This window comes from Cetorhinus maximus, chromosome 26 (genome assembly GCF_964194155.1).
Source record: "Cetorhinus maximus chromosome 26, sCetMax3.hap1.1, whole genome shotgun sequence".
Lineage (NCBI taxonomy): Eukaryota > Metazoa > Chordata > Chondrichthyes > Lamniformes > Cetorhinidae > Cetorhinus > Cetorhinus maximus.
Genome location: NC_135904.1, coordinates 18,562,578 through 18,579,286, shown reverse-complemented (window position 1 = coordinate 18,579,286; position 16,709 = coordinate 18,562,578). Strand labels below are relative to the sequence as shown.

At 42.1% G+C, this 16,709-nt stretch overlaps 1 protein-coding gene across 1 annotated transcript in view; it reads right to left on the bottom strand.

The window, feature by feature from the left end:
- The window catches only part of nnt2 (nicotinamide nucleotide transhydrogenase 2), an 82,964-nt gene that overhangs the window by 48,027 nt on the left and 18,228 nt on the right, over nt 1-16,709 (bottom strand). Inside the window, exons 4-7 of the mRNA XM_078530245.1 lie at nt 11,775-11,992; nt 9,977-10,064; nt 7,622-7,710; nt 6,768-6,955 (exon numbers count right to left, since the gene is read on the bottom strand). Of these exons, the coding sequence (XP_078386371.1) occupies nt 6,768-6,955; nt 7,622-7,710; nt 9,977-10,064; nt 11,775-11,992 (583 nt within the window). The remainder of the gene's footprint in view (nt 1-6,767; nt 6,956-7,621; nt 7,711-9,976; nt 10,065-11,774; nt 11,993-16,709) is intronic.

The following is a 16,709-nucleotide window of genomic DNA, read 5'->3' as shown; positions in this document are numbered from 1 at the left end:
CAGCTCCATCAATTTGCTCAGTACTATTTCCCTAGTGATTTCAATTTCACCAAGTTCCTTTCTCCCGTTCACCTTCTGATTTGCAGCTATTACTAAAATGTTTTTTGTACCTTCTATAGTGAACACAGAAGCAAAATATTTGATCATTTCTTCCGCCGTTTCCTTATTATCTACTATTACCTCCCCACTGTCACTCTCTAGAGGACTAATACCACTTTACTTACTCTTTTCCTTTTTAAATACACTTGCTATCCAATTTTACATTTCTCACTAGCTTCCTCTCATACTCTAATTTATTTCTCCTGATTAATCTTTTAGCGATCTTCTGCAGTTTTTTATATTCTGTCCAATTATTTGTCCTGCAACTCATCTTTGCTTTTTCTTTAAGGTTGATGCTTTCCTTAACATCTTTAGTTAACCACAGACGGTGTGTCCTCTCCTTAGAAATTTTCTTTATAACAGAAGTGTACTTATTCTGAATACTCCGAAATATCCCCTTAAATGTCTGCCACTGCTTCTCTATTGATCTATCCTTAAGCCTAGTTTCCCGGTTCACTTCAGCTAGCTCAGATTTCATCCCCCACAGTTGCTCTTATTTAAGTTTAAGATACTAGTGTTAGTTAGATCCACTCTTCTCCTTTTCAAATCGGATGTAAAATTCAAATTGTGGTCGCTGCTACCTAGGAGTGCCTTTACCCTGAGGTCATTAATTAATCCTGTCACGTTACACAATACCAAGTCTAATATAACCTACTCTCTGGTTGGTTCCAGAACATTCTGCTCTAAGAAACTCTCTCAAAAGCAATCTAAGAACTCCCCATCCAGGCTAATACTGTCAATCTGATTTTTCCAAGTTTATGTGCAGATTAAAACCACCCATGATTATTGCCGTCCCTTTATCACAAGCACACGATATTTTCTCGAATACTTTGTCCTATCATATGGCCACTCTTGATATCCTATGTTCAATTTGAAAAGCATAGCACTGTGTAAAAGCATATTTTCTACTTCTTTATAAAACCAGCAGAAAACAACACTATCTAAAACCTAAATGCATGTACACATCCTTTTGCAAGTATACCACGTACCAGCAGTAAGTCAGCTCAAAACAATAATATTCTGCTCGATTTAAGGCAAATGGGGGCTGCACCATAATCTTATTTTCTGTATAATATTTAATGCTCTTTCTCCGCCCCATTAAATCTCAACTCCAAAGGGAAACTCCCTTCTGGGATATTTTATCCTGATTTGGGGAGTTCAGTAGTACCTCATTCAGTTGCCCATTCTTGATGTATTTACCTAGACAATTGGGCTGGGAAGGTACTTGATCAGTGGAACATTGAATTCTAACACAAGGAGACTGCAACTCATTTTGTCTGCTCCGAATTTACGCAAACGTATCAGGAAAGCTGTCTGTGTGCACCTTTCATCAGAATTGGTTCAGTTCAGGAAAAAGATCATTGACCTGAAATATTAACTCTTTCTCCCTCCAAAGATGCGGCCTGATCTGGTGGATATTCTCTGTTTTAATTCCAGATTTCCAGCACCTGCAGTGTTTTGTTTTTGTCCGGATCCTTATGATGATTCCACAACTCTGAATAGTCAACTTTACAGCCTCTCTTTTCTTTCTGTCTTTCAGCCAACCAACTATGTATTCTGCTACTTGTTCCCTGACTCCGCATGCTTTGATCTTATTTATTAGTTTATTATGTGGTACATTATCAAAGGCATTTGGATAGCTATATCTACTGTATTACCCATGTCAACTCTGCCTGTTACCTTTTCAAAGAATTCAGTTAAGTTGGTCAAGGAAGACTTTCCCTTTTGAAACCCATCTTGACTATTATGTTTTTGATTTCTAGGGCCAGAACTTTTCCCTCCCGCCAGTGGTGGGGTTCATGGTGGGAGGGGATGGAGAATATGAGGGGAGGAATGATGGCGAGAAATGACAGCAGGAATTGTCATGGCAGGAAAAAGGCAGCCTGCCATCCCCTCCCCCCGGGAAGGTTGTCGGGAACCGGATTAGCATCTCCTTAATGTTATGGAAATAAGTAGCCTACTAGAATGTTCTCTCCCCACCACCACCGACCCCGCGACAAATCCTGCACCCTGCCGGCAGGAAATCACGTTGGTCCGATTCACGACTGGACCAATGTGACTTTCCCATGGTGAGACGACACTTACCTGAAAAGCGATGGCCTGGATCACCAGAGGAACTCACGGAGGTAAGGTGTGCGACAACCCGGGGTGGAGTTGGGGGGGGGGGGATGACTGGAAGACAAATTTGGGGGTGGGGGAAGAAACCAGGGTGCCTTGAAGGGGGCTGGGTGGGAAGAGGTGAGAAGCCAGGGAGCATTGGAGGGGGGAGAATGGTGTTCAGAGGGAGGGGCCTGTGCTGTCGATGCCGGGATCTTGGGGTCAAACTGAGGGTGGTGGTGGGAGGGCATTGTAACTGTGCAGGGACAGCAGGAAGTGGTAGGGTGCATCTGTGGCAGGTGTAGGTCTTATCTGGGTCATTAGAGAAGATAAAAAGTTTAACACGGACCTTGGGAGTGGGCAGGATCAGGGTGGGCATCAGGACTGTGGCAGGTGTGGGCTCATTGGGGAGAGGAGGCATTTCAATTCTGACAGTGAAGGGCTGTAGGGTGATGGGGAGAGGTTCAAGGGTGACAGATGGGAGGGTGAAGGTAACCAGGGGGAAGGGGGGGTTCTATGGTGGTAGGGGTTAGGGGTGGAATAGGGTAAAAGGTGCTGGAGATAGTTTGGGAAAATCACGCACACAATCCTCAGTCGAAGGCAAATCAGGGTGTCAACGCCCTTGACATCCAGCTTAAAAAATGCTTCATGGTCAGCTCAACTGGACAACTAAAGGACAACCCTGATAGTCTTTCCTGACAGGCAAAGGTCTCTCTACAAACTCCAAAGGGCATGGAAGGGATAGGAAATAGTGTGACCTGGAGGCTTCTCACATATGGCTTGCAAGAGCCATGGCAAAGAACGATGCGTCCATGTACAGACGTCATTCAGGTGACATAGACCCAGCCTGGGTTTCCCCCTGGAAGGGGTGGGGGGCAGTGGAGAGGGTGTGCACAGGTAATAAAAGCAGCAGCAAGAAATCCAGGAGACCTCCGTGAAGTACAGTGATTAATATATTTACAAAAGGTGCAATGACTACACCTGCGCCACTAACATAAACCTAATACTTCTTCATTTTTCTTGTTTACCAGCTCGTCTAGGTGCTTTCCCGAAATCTGCAGTACAGCTGGAGGCAGCCTGCTGACTACTGTGCCCTGTTGTCTCTGATGACTTTGGCAGGCATCACCCGGCTTTCTTTGGGTCTCCTGCTCTAGGTCAGGTGCATCCTCAGCGGTCCCAGAGGCTGGAGCTGGTGGGGTCACAGGCAGAGGGAGGGGACTTGGCACACATGGACACCCTTGGAGAGTCCAGGGTGGAAGTCCCACTGGTGTCTGCCTGACGCTCCTCCTCCTCCCTTTGGCTGCCTTGAGAGCCCCTCCCTGACTCCTTGAGGACAAGGGGCGCCTGGAGGAAGGTTGAGGTGCCCCATCCCCTTCTTGCATAGCCACTGTGAAAGCTCACCCATGCCTACAGCAATGAAGCGCAGGTCTGAGTGCATCTCCGGCAGAAACTGGGCATTCTGCTGGATCAGATACTCCATGGGCGTCTGCTATTCTCCCCATGGAGACCTCGATGCGCTCACGTGTCCGAGCCACTACATCAGACAGCATGCAGAAGGGCTCCTCCGCCTCGCATGCCATGCTGTTGAGGGCCTCTGACACCCCTACCTAATGTTCCCCTGCGTCTCACTGATACTCCAGTATTTTCTCCATGACCGCTCCCAGAGGCTCATCATCTGTCTCAGGCTTAGCAAAGGCCTCTTCTCCAGCAGTCCTCCTAATACCGGCAACTTTGGCTGTCACTGCCTCCTCCTGCTGTAGACACGTGTCTGTGAGGTGACCACCAGGGTGTGAGCCCGAGCTTAAACTAGATCTGTGAACCATCGGGGTGCGTATCTCTGGGCTGGTGGAGGGTGCAGGTGAACAGCTCTGATGGCTCTACAGGTGAAAAATCATCCTTGTCCTCTTCTGAGGTTTCCTATGGGCTGGGGCTGATTTCAGGAGCGGGTCAGGCCTGACTCTCTTCCTCCTGGCACCTAAAATGGAAAGAGGAGAGAATGAGTTCCTTCCTAGGCTGCCTCCTACATAACACAGGGCCTCACCCTCAAGTTCCAATTTGCAGAGATGAAGCATACTCCCTCACGGATGCTTGGGGGAGGCTAACCTCACCGTCAGCACGTGCATGGTCACGGGCCTCCCCTGCCAGATCGGCAACCCACTGAGAGGGGCCAAATGGTGGGCATGCCCCCTCCCGTCTTCTCCCTCTCACACCTATTGGGCGCTCTCTTCTTCTGTGTAAAAATAGATAGATGGATTGTGAGCACTTCTGATGCAGGAGCATGTCACATGCTGCTAATTCTGTGACTGATAAGTGACCTTGTCACTCCCAAAAGCCTGTCCACCATGAGCAAGGCACAAAGTGAGGGGTTCGAGGGAATGCTATCCACTTGCCTGGATAAGTGTAGCTCCCACAGCACTCAGGAAGCTGGGCACTATCCAGGACTACACAGGCTGCTTGACTGACAGCCCATTCAGCACCTTCAACAATTAGCCCCTCCACTGCTAACCCTTTGGCAGCTGCTATGTAAACCATTCACTGCTGCTAGACCCAAAGGCTACTGTGGCAGCCCCTCCAGACCCACGAGCACTAGCAGCTAGAAGGATAAAAGGCAGCAGAGGCATGGAGAGAAGGTTCACTTACCTTGGGTGGCGCAGATTTATCATGCATTTCCTGCACTGCAGGGCGGTCCCTCCTCTGCACTCCTGTGGCACTCACCACCCTGGCAGCCTCCTCCCAGGCCGGTGCGGTGAGTCAGGTGGGCCTCCTGCTCCCATCCCTGGGAAAGAGGATGTCCCTCCTGTCCTTCATGGCCTGAAGGAGAGTCTCTAGGGAGGTATCACCGAACCGTGGGGCTGGTGCTTGCTGCTTTCTGGAAGCCATCTCGATGTCCTGGACTCCTGGCGTGATGAATTACTTGCTGTCCATTTAAATATGCCACCCAGACAAGACGACAGGAAGCATGACTTCCTGCCCACCCCAAACCGTGATGCAAAATAACCCTCCCGGCTGCATAATTAATTAGGTGAGCAGCACACGATTCGATGTGCTCACCCCCCCGGCTCTCCAATAGGAGTCCCTCCAACTTCCTGTTCTTGTCACCGGACTTAGGCCCACTGTGGAAAATCCCAGCTTAGATTATTGTTCTATTTTCTCTTTTGGCTGATTCTTAGTTCCTTGCACATGTTCTATCTCCATTCTTAAATAAAAATGTTAGCTATCCACCAGTCACACTATCCCTCTATTTCACAAATTAATAGATGCGATTCTGCCTCTGTTATCTCTTCCCTAGGTTCTTTTAGAATGCAGGGATGCAATCCATCCAGATAAATATCCTAGACACTCATTTTCAAATACCTATGCATTGCTTTTCTTCTCCAGTGAGAAATGTATCATTTCGGATATATCACCATTCTTTATACTTATTTGCTAAAAAAGTTGTTCCTCAATAAAGGACAACATGTTTGATCCAAATTCTGTCCCCACTTATACACGCACTCACTTCCCAGAAGCAGTCACTAGATAACAATCAGGAACGGGAACCCGCCGACATTTTCTCCTACCCATAGCCTAGAGAAACTGAGGCCACATGCCTCAGAACAGTATTCTCCATAAAGTCCATTTAGTCAAGTGGCAGGAAAATCAGGCTGGCTCTGTTGGTGGAATGCAATCCATCCATTTTCTTCCCTGTGTTGTGTTCAGATAATGCTTCATACCCAGGTGTTGTAGACAAAAAAATTAACCTAATCAGTTTTAATCCAAACGCTGAATGTATTGATTGCCCACCTAAAATGTAATAAAAATAAAATAAAATCATTTTATATCTTTACAACTAAGTGTCTCTGAGAAAATCTCATGATTCCTATTCATATTGTACCTTGAAATGCACGAAGAGAGATGCCAACCTTGTCCATGTGGTTAGTGATTGGCTTTAGACAGCCAGCAATGGACACAAGGATGAGCAAGAGGTAAGCAAAACACCACTTTGTATCAGGCACATGCCAAGCCACCTTCTGGTCAACCAGAACTCTATCACTAAGGCTGGAGTATTTCAAAATGTGTTCAATGATCCTTCAAACCCACCTAGGAGAACTATACCCTATCTTTGTTTTATCTTTCATAAGATCCAGTTGGTATGAGTAAAAGCATCAGTAGGAAGTGAGGAACATTACATACAAAAATAAACACTAGGTCATGTCATCATGAAAATATTGTAGGTACTGCAGGTAACATTTAGGGCCATGGAAATTTATCACTGCTACAATAGTCAAATAAGCACCAAAAGAAAGCAATGATAATCAGAGTTGCACTCTGTTCGGTTATTCAAGCATATCTGGCTTGAATAATCAAACATCAGTCCTCATTAAGCCATTGGAACTAAAACAAATGCACCAGCTTTCCAATGGGCTGAGACAAAATAAATACTGTGCATAAGAAAACTGGGCTTTGGCCTTTTCCCAGTGGGAAAAAAGTCATGAATCTTTTGGGATCTTAAAGCAATTTGCAAATAAAATGACAACTAGAATGTAAAAACTCTTATTAATGTTTTGAGTTTCAAATCTGTAATCACTCACCTGGGATAAGAGCAGTGCTAATGAGAATATCCACCTCCTTGCACTGTTTGGCAAACAGCGCCATTTCAGCTTCAATAAATTCTTTTGACATCTCTTTAGCATATCCACCAGTCCCTTCACCCGATTCCTCCACATCAACTTGAAGTGGCTCTGCTCCAAATGATTTAAACTGTTCCAAGGCTGCCATTCTGCAAAAGAATTATACAAGATAGATTGCCTTAGATCAACTGCTTATGAAACAGTTGCTGTAAAGAGTTAGGATACAATGATGATTGGAACATTTAGTCATAATTCAACAATGAGGGCCTTCAGTAACTTCATGAACTTGTCCAACTTATCTCTCTCTTTCTCTCTAACAGCTAGCAAAAGTGCTTTTCAACAATCCCCTTAAACCCAACATTTAAATCTCAACACCCCATAATCAGTTCGGTTTAAACATTTAATCAAGATTTTTTTTTCCCAAATTAACTTTCTGAAACAGGATAAATCACCTGGGATTCTACTCTCAGCATTACTAATTTAAAAAGTATTGCAGGTAGAGCATGTTGACCCCTGCATTCAATTCTCCAATCAATGCTGCTGTTTAGAACAACTCTGCATTGATAGCAGGGTCTCCATGAATTTATCCCAATAACTTTTGGCGGAGTGTCTAATGTCATTTAGTTAACCTATGTACTTTTAATTGAATATCTCCCTCTGGAGATTGAAATTCAAACTTTCTGGCTACAATAACCAAAGTATTTCTTACCACTGTTGTATTATGTTTTTTGAGTTTTCTTTCCTATTTAATAGAATAATATTTACACCGAGGAACAAAATACTTAGTCTACTTGTATGCAACAAAGCAATATTACCTCGTGTCAAAACCACGAACTATGGCTCCCATCGATTTTGCAGCACCAGCAGCAGCTAAACCAGCAACACCACCACCAATAACCAGTACCTGGTATACAACACATTATGAAAGTTTAAAGAGAGAGCCTGAAGAAAACCATTAGTAATTATAATGGTTACGCGCTTAACACCTACGACAAACTTCAGTTATTACAAATCATGGATTCAGGCCACAGTTATACTACAGTGTCCATTTTTGGGCATTCTACTTTAGGGAAGAAGTCAAGGCCATGGAAAGGATTCAGAACAGATTCATAATGATGATTTCAGGGATGAGAAACCAGCTATGAGGAGTGCCTAAAAGAACAAGAACTCGTTCATTTAAGCAGATAAAAGTTTAGAGGAGATCTGATAGAGACGTTCAAAAATATGAAGGGAGTTGACAGGATAACTTGGGAAAAATCTATTTCCATAGGATGGTGCGTCAGCAGAAATTTACAGTAAACATTCAAAGAATAAAAAAGCTGCTAAGTATTTTATTTTTATGCAGAGTGTTGATAAGACATTCCAGAAGCAGCCATGTAAATAGTATTCAGGATAGATTTTAAAAGGGAAGCAGTATTTCTTTTTATTCTTTCATGGAATGTGGGCATTGCTAGCCACCTTCATTGCCCATCCCTAATTTCCCTTGAGAAGGTGGTGGTGAGCCACCTTCTTGAATCGCTGCAGTCCATGTGCTGTAGGTACACCCACAGTGCTATTAGGGAATTTGGTATCTGAATTTAGTATGGAAAAAGGGAAGCAGTGTGTAGGACTAATTGAACAGCTCTTTTAGTCAATGAATGCATCATCATCATCAGCGGGATGCTCAAATTACAATATTACACTGCAATATAATGTGAAGCCCACATTGTAATATAATGTGAAGCCTATCGTGTAACGATTTAAGATTAGTTTCACTGCTGGGGGAGTGGAAATTATAAAAATGCCGTCATAAAATTATTAACTATAATTTAAGCCCTGAAACCGCTAACACGGAGAAAATAATTTAAAAAAATGTGCAACTAACTTGAAACCCAAACCTGCCCATTATTGAAAACTCTTGACTTATTATGAGGAGCTTAGTCAATTTTAGCCAGTCTAGGATATCTTTCGATGGGCAAAGGTTCCCCCACAGTAAGGGAAGGCAGATGTCTGGCATTTCCTAGATCCCCCAACATGATTTTACCTAATAATTTAATCTAATTTGCTTAATTTATGATGCAAAAAATCCAAGGCCTGTACAAAAAAAAAATTAAAGGATTGTGAACGTATATTTTTTAGCCATTTCATCCTTACTATTCTAATCACTATTTTGCCCACAGCAGTTGTTACCAGTTTCCTGGTAATGCAGTAAGCATCAACCTCAATGATTGGACAGTTAGAATCAATTTCATCTGGAACATAAGCTCTACCAGTGAAGTCATTAAAAAGAGTTTGTCTGCAAACTGCAGTAAAATATCACCAAGCTAGCAAGAACAGAAGCAGCAAAAAGTGCTTTGAAAATATGAAGTCTTCAATAGGGGTAAAGGAAGGAAAATTATGAATGCTACAAATTGGAAAACAAATTTAAAATGTTCAAAATGTACAGTAGGTCTGTTAGCATCTGGAAGAGAAAAGATGGTTATTGCCTTGAAGGTACAGGTTTTACAGCCGGAAATGGTGCCTGGCACTTGACATTCCTTTTGCTGTCAGACAGATTGACCCACTGAAGATATCCTGCATTTTCCTTCATCTGAACAAAAGCAGCAAATATCTCTCGCTTCTCTTTTGAACTTCAGAGAACACATGACGCAGTGCTCCAGCACTGAAGGTGATGCAAAGTTGCTGCTGTCTGATTAAGGATTTACATCCATGTGAACAATTTGACGGTTAACATTATCTCGCACGAGGGTCTAGCTCCTCAAACACTTAACCCTAAAGGAGCTAACGTCTTGCATGCAAACCGTGCACAGTTCATCTTTATTCAGCAGGGAAGTTTGCCACAAACTTTCCTTCAATTAATTAACTCACAAGGATACAGGGGCTGGGAAAAAACTCTGAATGTTTTGGAAGTACTGACGTCCAACCCATGCAAGAATGCTGTTTAATTTTACTATCAATAGAGGTTTGCAGTGCAACGTGTACCAATGTCAACCAATGAGAGTCATCATTTTAGCTTCAAAAAACATTATTTAAGAGGACACCTTTTCAAAGGTCAGAATATAGGATGAAGGGCTCTATCAGACTGAGGGAGAGTGTATAGTAGGATTGGAATCATGCATAACTCAGCATCACTATATGACGGTTGTACTGAATTTTAAATTACATAGCGGAGTCCAGTAAATAATGTTTACCTTCGCAGGAGGTACTTTCCCAGCAGCTGTTATCTGACCTGTGAAAAACCTACCGAAATGGTTAGCTGCCAGGACAACAGACTTGTACCTGAAAAAAAAGTTAACAATATACATTTGAGAACATTTTCAGCAAGGAACGGAAAGTTATTGTAAAATAAGATACCAATAACAGATTGCATTTATCTAGCATCTTTAGAAAATCACTGCAAGCCGTTTTACAGAGGGACAGATGCTGAATAATCTCTAAGAGTTAGGGGGAGGTGACCAAGAAGTTTTGGCAACAATGCTTTTAAAGGGAGAAGCAAAGTTGGAAGGATTTAGTGAAGGGATTCCAGAGATCAGGGCCAAGGCAACTGAAGGCTCAGCCACCAATGGCCAGCATTGACACTCCTCATACACCTAGGCCTCTATACTTAAAATGATAACATGGAACCCACAAATATACAAATTATTTCATAAAATGTAACATTCAATGCAACATCATACTGAAGGAGGATTATTTTTGCCTGTAGAGAACAACCCGATTGATAGCTCTACAGACTCTCTCGGGTTTCACTCATTATTTGAAGCATAGCGTAGACAAAGAAGGGAAAAATCCACATTCCGGTCTATGCTTTGGGACAAGTGCTATATTAATTACTGGTGCCTCTTACGTTCAGTACTGTTCATTTAGTAATTCTTCAAGTGCATACCTAAAGGGGTTTTTTTTTTTCTTGGAATGTGAGTGACACTGGCAAGATAGCATTGATTTCCATCCTTTGTTGCCCTGAGGACATATATAGGGTCAATGTTGTTGAGTGGGATAGAGACAATATTTAAGCTAGGTAAGGCGGGCAGGGTGCACACTCCTTCCCCGAGAGGTATTAATGTTTGAATTGGGTCTTTACAAACATCCAGCAGCTTTTATGGTTATTTTTCTGGTGCCAGTCCACAAATCACCAGATTTATTGTATTCAGTTTCACCTCTTGCCATGATTAGATTTGAATTCACCCTGTAAATTGCTAATACAGTACCAAATCCACTAAACCACCATATCCTAAGAACAAGCTTGTAAAAAAAACCTTGCATTAATGAGGCATTTTTCCTGACCAACAGATTGCACTGACAATGCTTTAAAATCAAAGTGCTTTTTGAAGTGGTCACTGCGCAGCCATTTTGCGCAGAGCAAGCTCCCACAAACAGCAATGAGATAACGAGCAGGTAAATCTGTTTTTGTGATGTAGATTGAGGGATAAATATCGGTCAGGACTTCAGGGTAACTCCGCTGCTCTGCTTCGAAATAGTGCCATGGGGTATTTTACGTCCATGTGAGCAGGCAATGCAACTCAGTATTCTATTTCCTTTGTTGTTAGCTGTTTGCATTGATGCGATGGAGAAGACGTAGGTAAGTACTGAGCCAACTATCACTCTCCACCTCTCGTTAGCCTTTCCCCTAGCTAGTTCATCACCATTAACTGAGTACATATATTTCCCTCCCCAACCTCCCAGAAGTCTACATTGCCTACTTTCCACCTAGCTTTATTGAATTTTCTCTGCCGTAGTTCTGTCAATTACAATTTTTCTCTAGATCCTTTTGAAGTTCCTTGGCTGCCTCAACAGGCTCAAATGCTACCTCCCCACCCCTTTAGTTCCAATATACATGGTGTTTTTAGTTCATCAAGATAGATTAGAAGCAAAGAGACCCGAGTACTGATCAATGGGGCACTGGGTTTACAAATGCTAATGCGTTCCAACAGCTATAAAGACATGTTCTAAAACCCAATTTCATTATCTGAAAAAAACAAGTGTTTGTTATACCCTGCGATGTTAGCCATGGAACTAAGAGCATCATATCCCTGAGCTATCGTAACTCGAGGGACCTGGTCCATCGCCAGAACAGAAGTCTTGCGCTGAGCGAGTTTATTCATGAGGTCAGAGTTTTGGGCTGGATAGATGAAACTGATAAGAGTGGCTTTCTCCTTTAGTAGGTCTGCTTCATGTGCTCCCAAGGTGTTATTGAAGGTCGGAGCTCTGACCTGCAAAAAAAAATTTCAAAAATATTTAAGTGGTTAATAATAAACGCTTGAAACTGTGCCAAAGTAACAAATATTCTGATAGGCAGAAACACTGTATTAGAAGCAACATCATTATCAAATTTGAATTTGCCAGACAGGTTTTGAAAAGTCTCATGAGGCAACCATTACAACTTGCATTTATATAGATACCGGTTCATGTAAAGAAATATGATTGGCACTATCTGAGAAAGGGAATTGAGCAAATATCAGGGGAGATGTCCAAAGAACTATGATGGAGAAAATTTGTTGCAACTGTGACTTACGTGTACTTGAGATCCACACCAAAAGCACCTAACTTATCATAGAGATCTAGCTTGAAAAAGAAAAGATTGGTATTTACATTGCACCTTTCATGATATCAGGATGTCCCAAAGCACTTTGCAGCCAATGATGTACTTTTGAAATGTAGTCACTGTTATAATGTAAGAAACACAGCAAACAGCATTTGGATAACAACTAGGTCATTTGTTTTTGGTGGCGTTGGTCGAGGGAAAAAGTATTGAGGGCCATAATCCCGGGAGCGCTCCCCTCCTCTTCTTCGTAATGCCACTGGATTATGTCCACCTGAGAAGGCAGATGGGGCCTCGGTTTAGCATTTCATCTAAATGACGGCACCTCCAATAGTGCAGCACTCCCTCCGTACAGCGCTGGGAGTAGCAGCACTGAACTGTGTGTTTGAGTTGAGATTGGGCTCAACAGTCTGGTCAAACAAGCATTTTGTTTTAAAATGCTATTTTCTGAAGTATTCAATTAAGAAGTGGCATGCAACCAAGTAGTTTAAAAGGGGAAGGAATATACCTACCACATCACTTTTTACAGAAGAAAATAACAGTCTTAACAGAAATTTCCTCTGACCTTTTTGAACTTGAAGTAGTGTTTCCCTCCCTGCTGCATGACCTTACAGTGTCAATTATGGGAAGTATCATAAAGCAACTACATTGGATGGATAGTTAATTCCAACTGGCATCTGAACCAATCCATAAGAAGGTTCCTGGGAAAGCAGTTAAAATTGGGAATCCAGATTTCCCAGGGTAAAGCACAGCATCCTGGGGTTCAGACAAGTTATTCGCTCAGCTTGAAGTGAGTAACCTCATGTTTGTGGTGGAGTGCGTGCAGGACTTCTAAAAAATGGGGAAAACTTGAATAAAAACAGAAAATGCCAGAAAAACTCAGCAGCATCTGTGGAGAGAGAAACAGAGTTTACATTGAGCCCAATACGACTCTTCTTCGGAACTCCTAGATCTGAAGAGGAGTCATTTTGGACTCAAAACGTTAACTCTGATTCTCTCTCCACAGATGCTGCCAGACCTGCTAAGCTTTTCCAGCATTTTCTGTTTTTATTTCAGATTTCCAGCATGTGCATTATTTTGCTTTTACACAAACTTAAAGAAGGTCTCTTGTTCAACTTTCCTTCTTTTGGTAATTTGTCCTGTTCAGACATATAATTCTAGTGCTATAAAAATAAGAACATAAGGAATAGGAGCAGGAGTGGACCATTCAGCCCCTTGAGCCTGCTCCACCATTCAATAAGATCATGGCTGATCTTATCGTGTTTTGATTTCCACATTCCCATCTACCCCCTATAACCTGTGATGCCCTTGTCTGAGAATCTATCTACCTCTGCCTTAAAAACATTCAATGACCCCACTTCCACCTTCTGAGGCAGAGTTCTGAAGTCACACAACGCTCAGAAAAAAATTTCTCCTCATCTCTGTCCTAAAAGGCCGGCCCTTAATTTTATAACAGTGTCCCCTAGCTCTGGTTTCATCCACAAGAGGAAACATCCTTTCCACGTCCACCTTGTCAAGGCCATTCAAAATCTTATATACTTCAATCAATTCATTCCTCACTCTTCTAAATTCCAGTGGAAACAAACCCAGTCTGTCTAACTTTTCCTTATAAGACAACCCACTCATTCCAGGTATCAATCTAATCAACCTCCTCTGAACCGCCTCCAATGTATTTACATCCTTCCTTAAATAAGGAGGCCAAAACTGCACACAGTATTCGAGGAGCGGTCTCACCAATGCCCTGTATAACTGAAGCATAACATCTTTACTTTTATGTTCAATCCCTCTCGTAATAAAGGATAGCATTCCAATAGCCTTAATTACTTGCTGTACCTGCATACTAACTTTTTGTGACTCATGTACAAGAACACCTAGATCCCGCTGCACCTCAGAATTATGCAGATGCTCTCCATTTAAGTAATACTCTGCTTTTTTGTTCTTCCTGCCAAAGTGAACAACTTCATATTTTCCCACATCAAACTCCATTTGCTAGATCTGTGCCCACTCACTCAGCCTGTCTATATCCACCTGCAATCTCTTGTCCTCTACAGAACATACTTTCCTACCTATCTTTGCGTCATCTGCAAATTTAGCTACCATGTCTTTACTCCCCTTATCTAAGTCATTGATATAAATCGTAAAAAGTTGAGGCCCCAGCACAGGCCCCTGTGGGACTCCACTCGCTACATCCTGCCAATCAGAAAAAGACCCATTTATGCATACTCTCTGCTTTCTGCCAGCCAGCCAATCTTCTATTCATGCTAATATGTTACCCCCTACACCATGCGCTTTTATTTTCCGTAATAACCTTTGATGCGGCACCTTATCAAATGCCTTCTGGAAATCCAAGTACAGTATGTCTACAGGCTCCCCTTTATCCACAGCGCATGTTACACCTTCAAAAAACTCCAATAAATTGGTTAAGCATGATTTTCCTTTCACAAAACCATGCTGACTCTTCTTAACACCAGCGCATTGACTACCTCATTAGCGACCTCTTTTAAGGATGTAGTCCATCAGGACCCGGAGACTTGCCAGCCTGCAACTCCATCAATTTGCTCAGTACTGTTTCCCTAGTAGTTTCAATTTCATCAAGTTCCTCTCTCCCTTTCACCTCCTGCTTTGCAGCTATTGCTGGAATGTTTTTTGTATCCTCTGTAGTGAACACAGAAGCAGAATATTTGTTCATTTCTTCCACCATTTCCTTATTATCTACTATTAACTCCCCACTGTCACTCTCTAGAGGACCAATACTCACTTTACTTAATCTTTTCCTTTTTAAATACCCACTACTAGGGAAACTCTTGCTCTCCATTTTTACATTTCTCGCTAGCTTCCTCACATACTCCAATTTCTTTCTCCCGGTTAACCTTTTAGTCATTCTCTGTCATTCTTTATATTCTGACCAATCATCTGTCCCACCACTCATCTTTGCAGAGTTGTATGCTTTTTCCTCAAGTTTGATGCTTTCCTTAACTTCTTTAGTTAACCACGGATGGTGGGTCCTCACCTTAGAATTTTTCTTTATTATAGAAATGTACTTATTCTGAATACCCTGAAATATCCCTTTAAATGTCTGCCACTGCTTCTCTATTGATCTATCTTCTAGCCTAGTTTCCCAGTTCACTTCAGCTAGCTCAGCTTTCATGCCCATATAGGTGCTCTAATTTAAGTTTAAGATGCTAGTCTTAGGCCTACTCTTCTCCCTTTCAAATTGGATGTAAAATTCAATCATATTGTGGTTGCTGCTATCTAGGGGTGCCTTTACTCTGAGGTCATTAATTAATCCCGCCACATTACATAATACCAAGTTTAATGCAACCTGCTCTCTGGCTGGTTCCAGAACATGCTGTTCTGAAAAGCTCTCTCAAGAGCATTCTAAGGACTCCTCATCCAGGCTACTACTGCTAATCTGATTTTTCCAGTTTATATATAGATTAAAATTACCCATGATTATTGCCATCCCTTTAACAAAAGCACACAATATTTTCTCTTGAATACTTTGTCCTACACTGTGGCTACTGTTAGGGGGCCTGTAGACCACTATCACAAGTGGCTTTTTTTCCCCTACTATTCCTCATCGCAACCAAAACTGATTCTACATCCTGATCTCCTGAACCAAGGTCATCTCTAGCTTTTGCATCAATGCCCTCTTCGATTAAAAGTGCTACTCCTCCACCTTTACCTCGCTTTCTATTCTCCTTGAATGTCATGTACCCCTCAATATTAAGGACCCAATCCTTGGCATCCTGCAGCCACGTCTCTGTGATTGCTATCAGATCATATTTATTTACTTCAATGAGGGCCATCAATTCATTTACTTTATGAATGCTACACACATTCAGATACAGAGCCTTCAGTTTTGTCCTTTTGTTACCTTTGTAACATCTAGTCTTGACTGTTGATGTATCCTTAGGTTTTTTTCTCTCTGTCCCTTCCTGCCTTTCTCTGATCCTCATTTCTCATATCACTATTTTGCTCTCCTGTCTTGACTCTATACCTTGAATTGTTACCTCTACCCAAGCTTGATCCCTCACTCCTCTTGTTTAGTTTAAAGCCTTCTCTACATTTTAATGGTTTGCTTTATTTAAAATCATTAAATTTGATGGATACATAATTCATATTTTTATTGCCAATTTAAATGCTTTACCAAGTTGATTACAATAATTAGATACTGCACTGGGATTCCTAAAAACTCTTTTGGATACAGTCTTGGCTTTCATACAAACTAATTCATTGAATTTTGTGATTTAATTGAAGACAGATTGCACAATTATTAAAAACGATGACAGAGAGTCTTTTTTGGGTAAGCAATGCTTGTGTGGATGAACTTGTATACAGTTATTATTATATTAAGGCAAATTCTGTGAAATACATTATAAACCTTT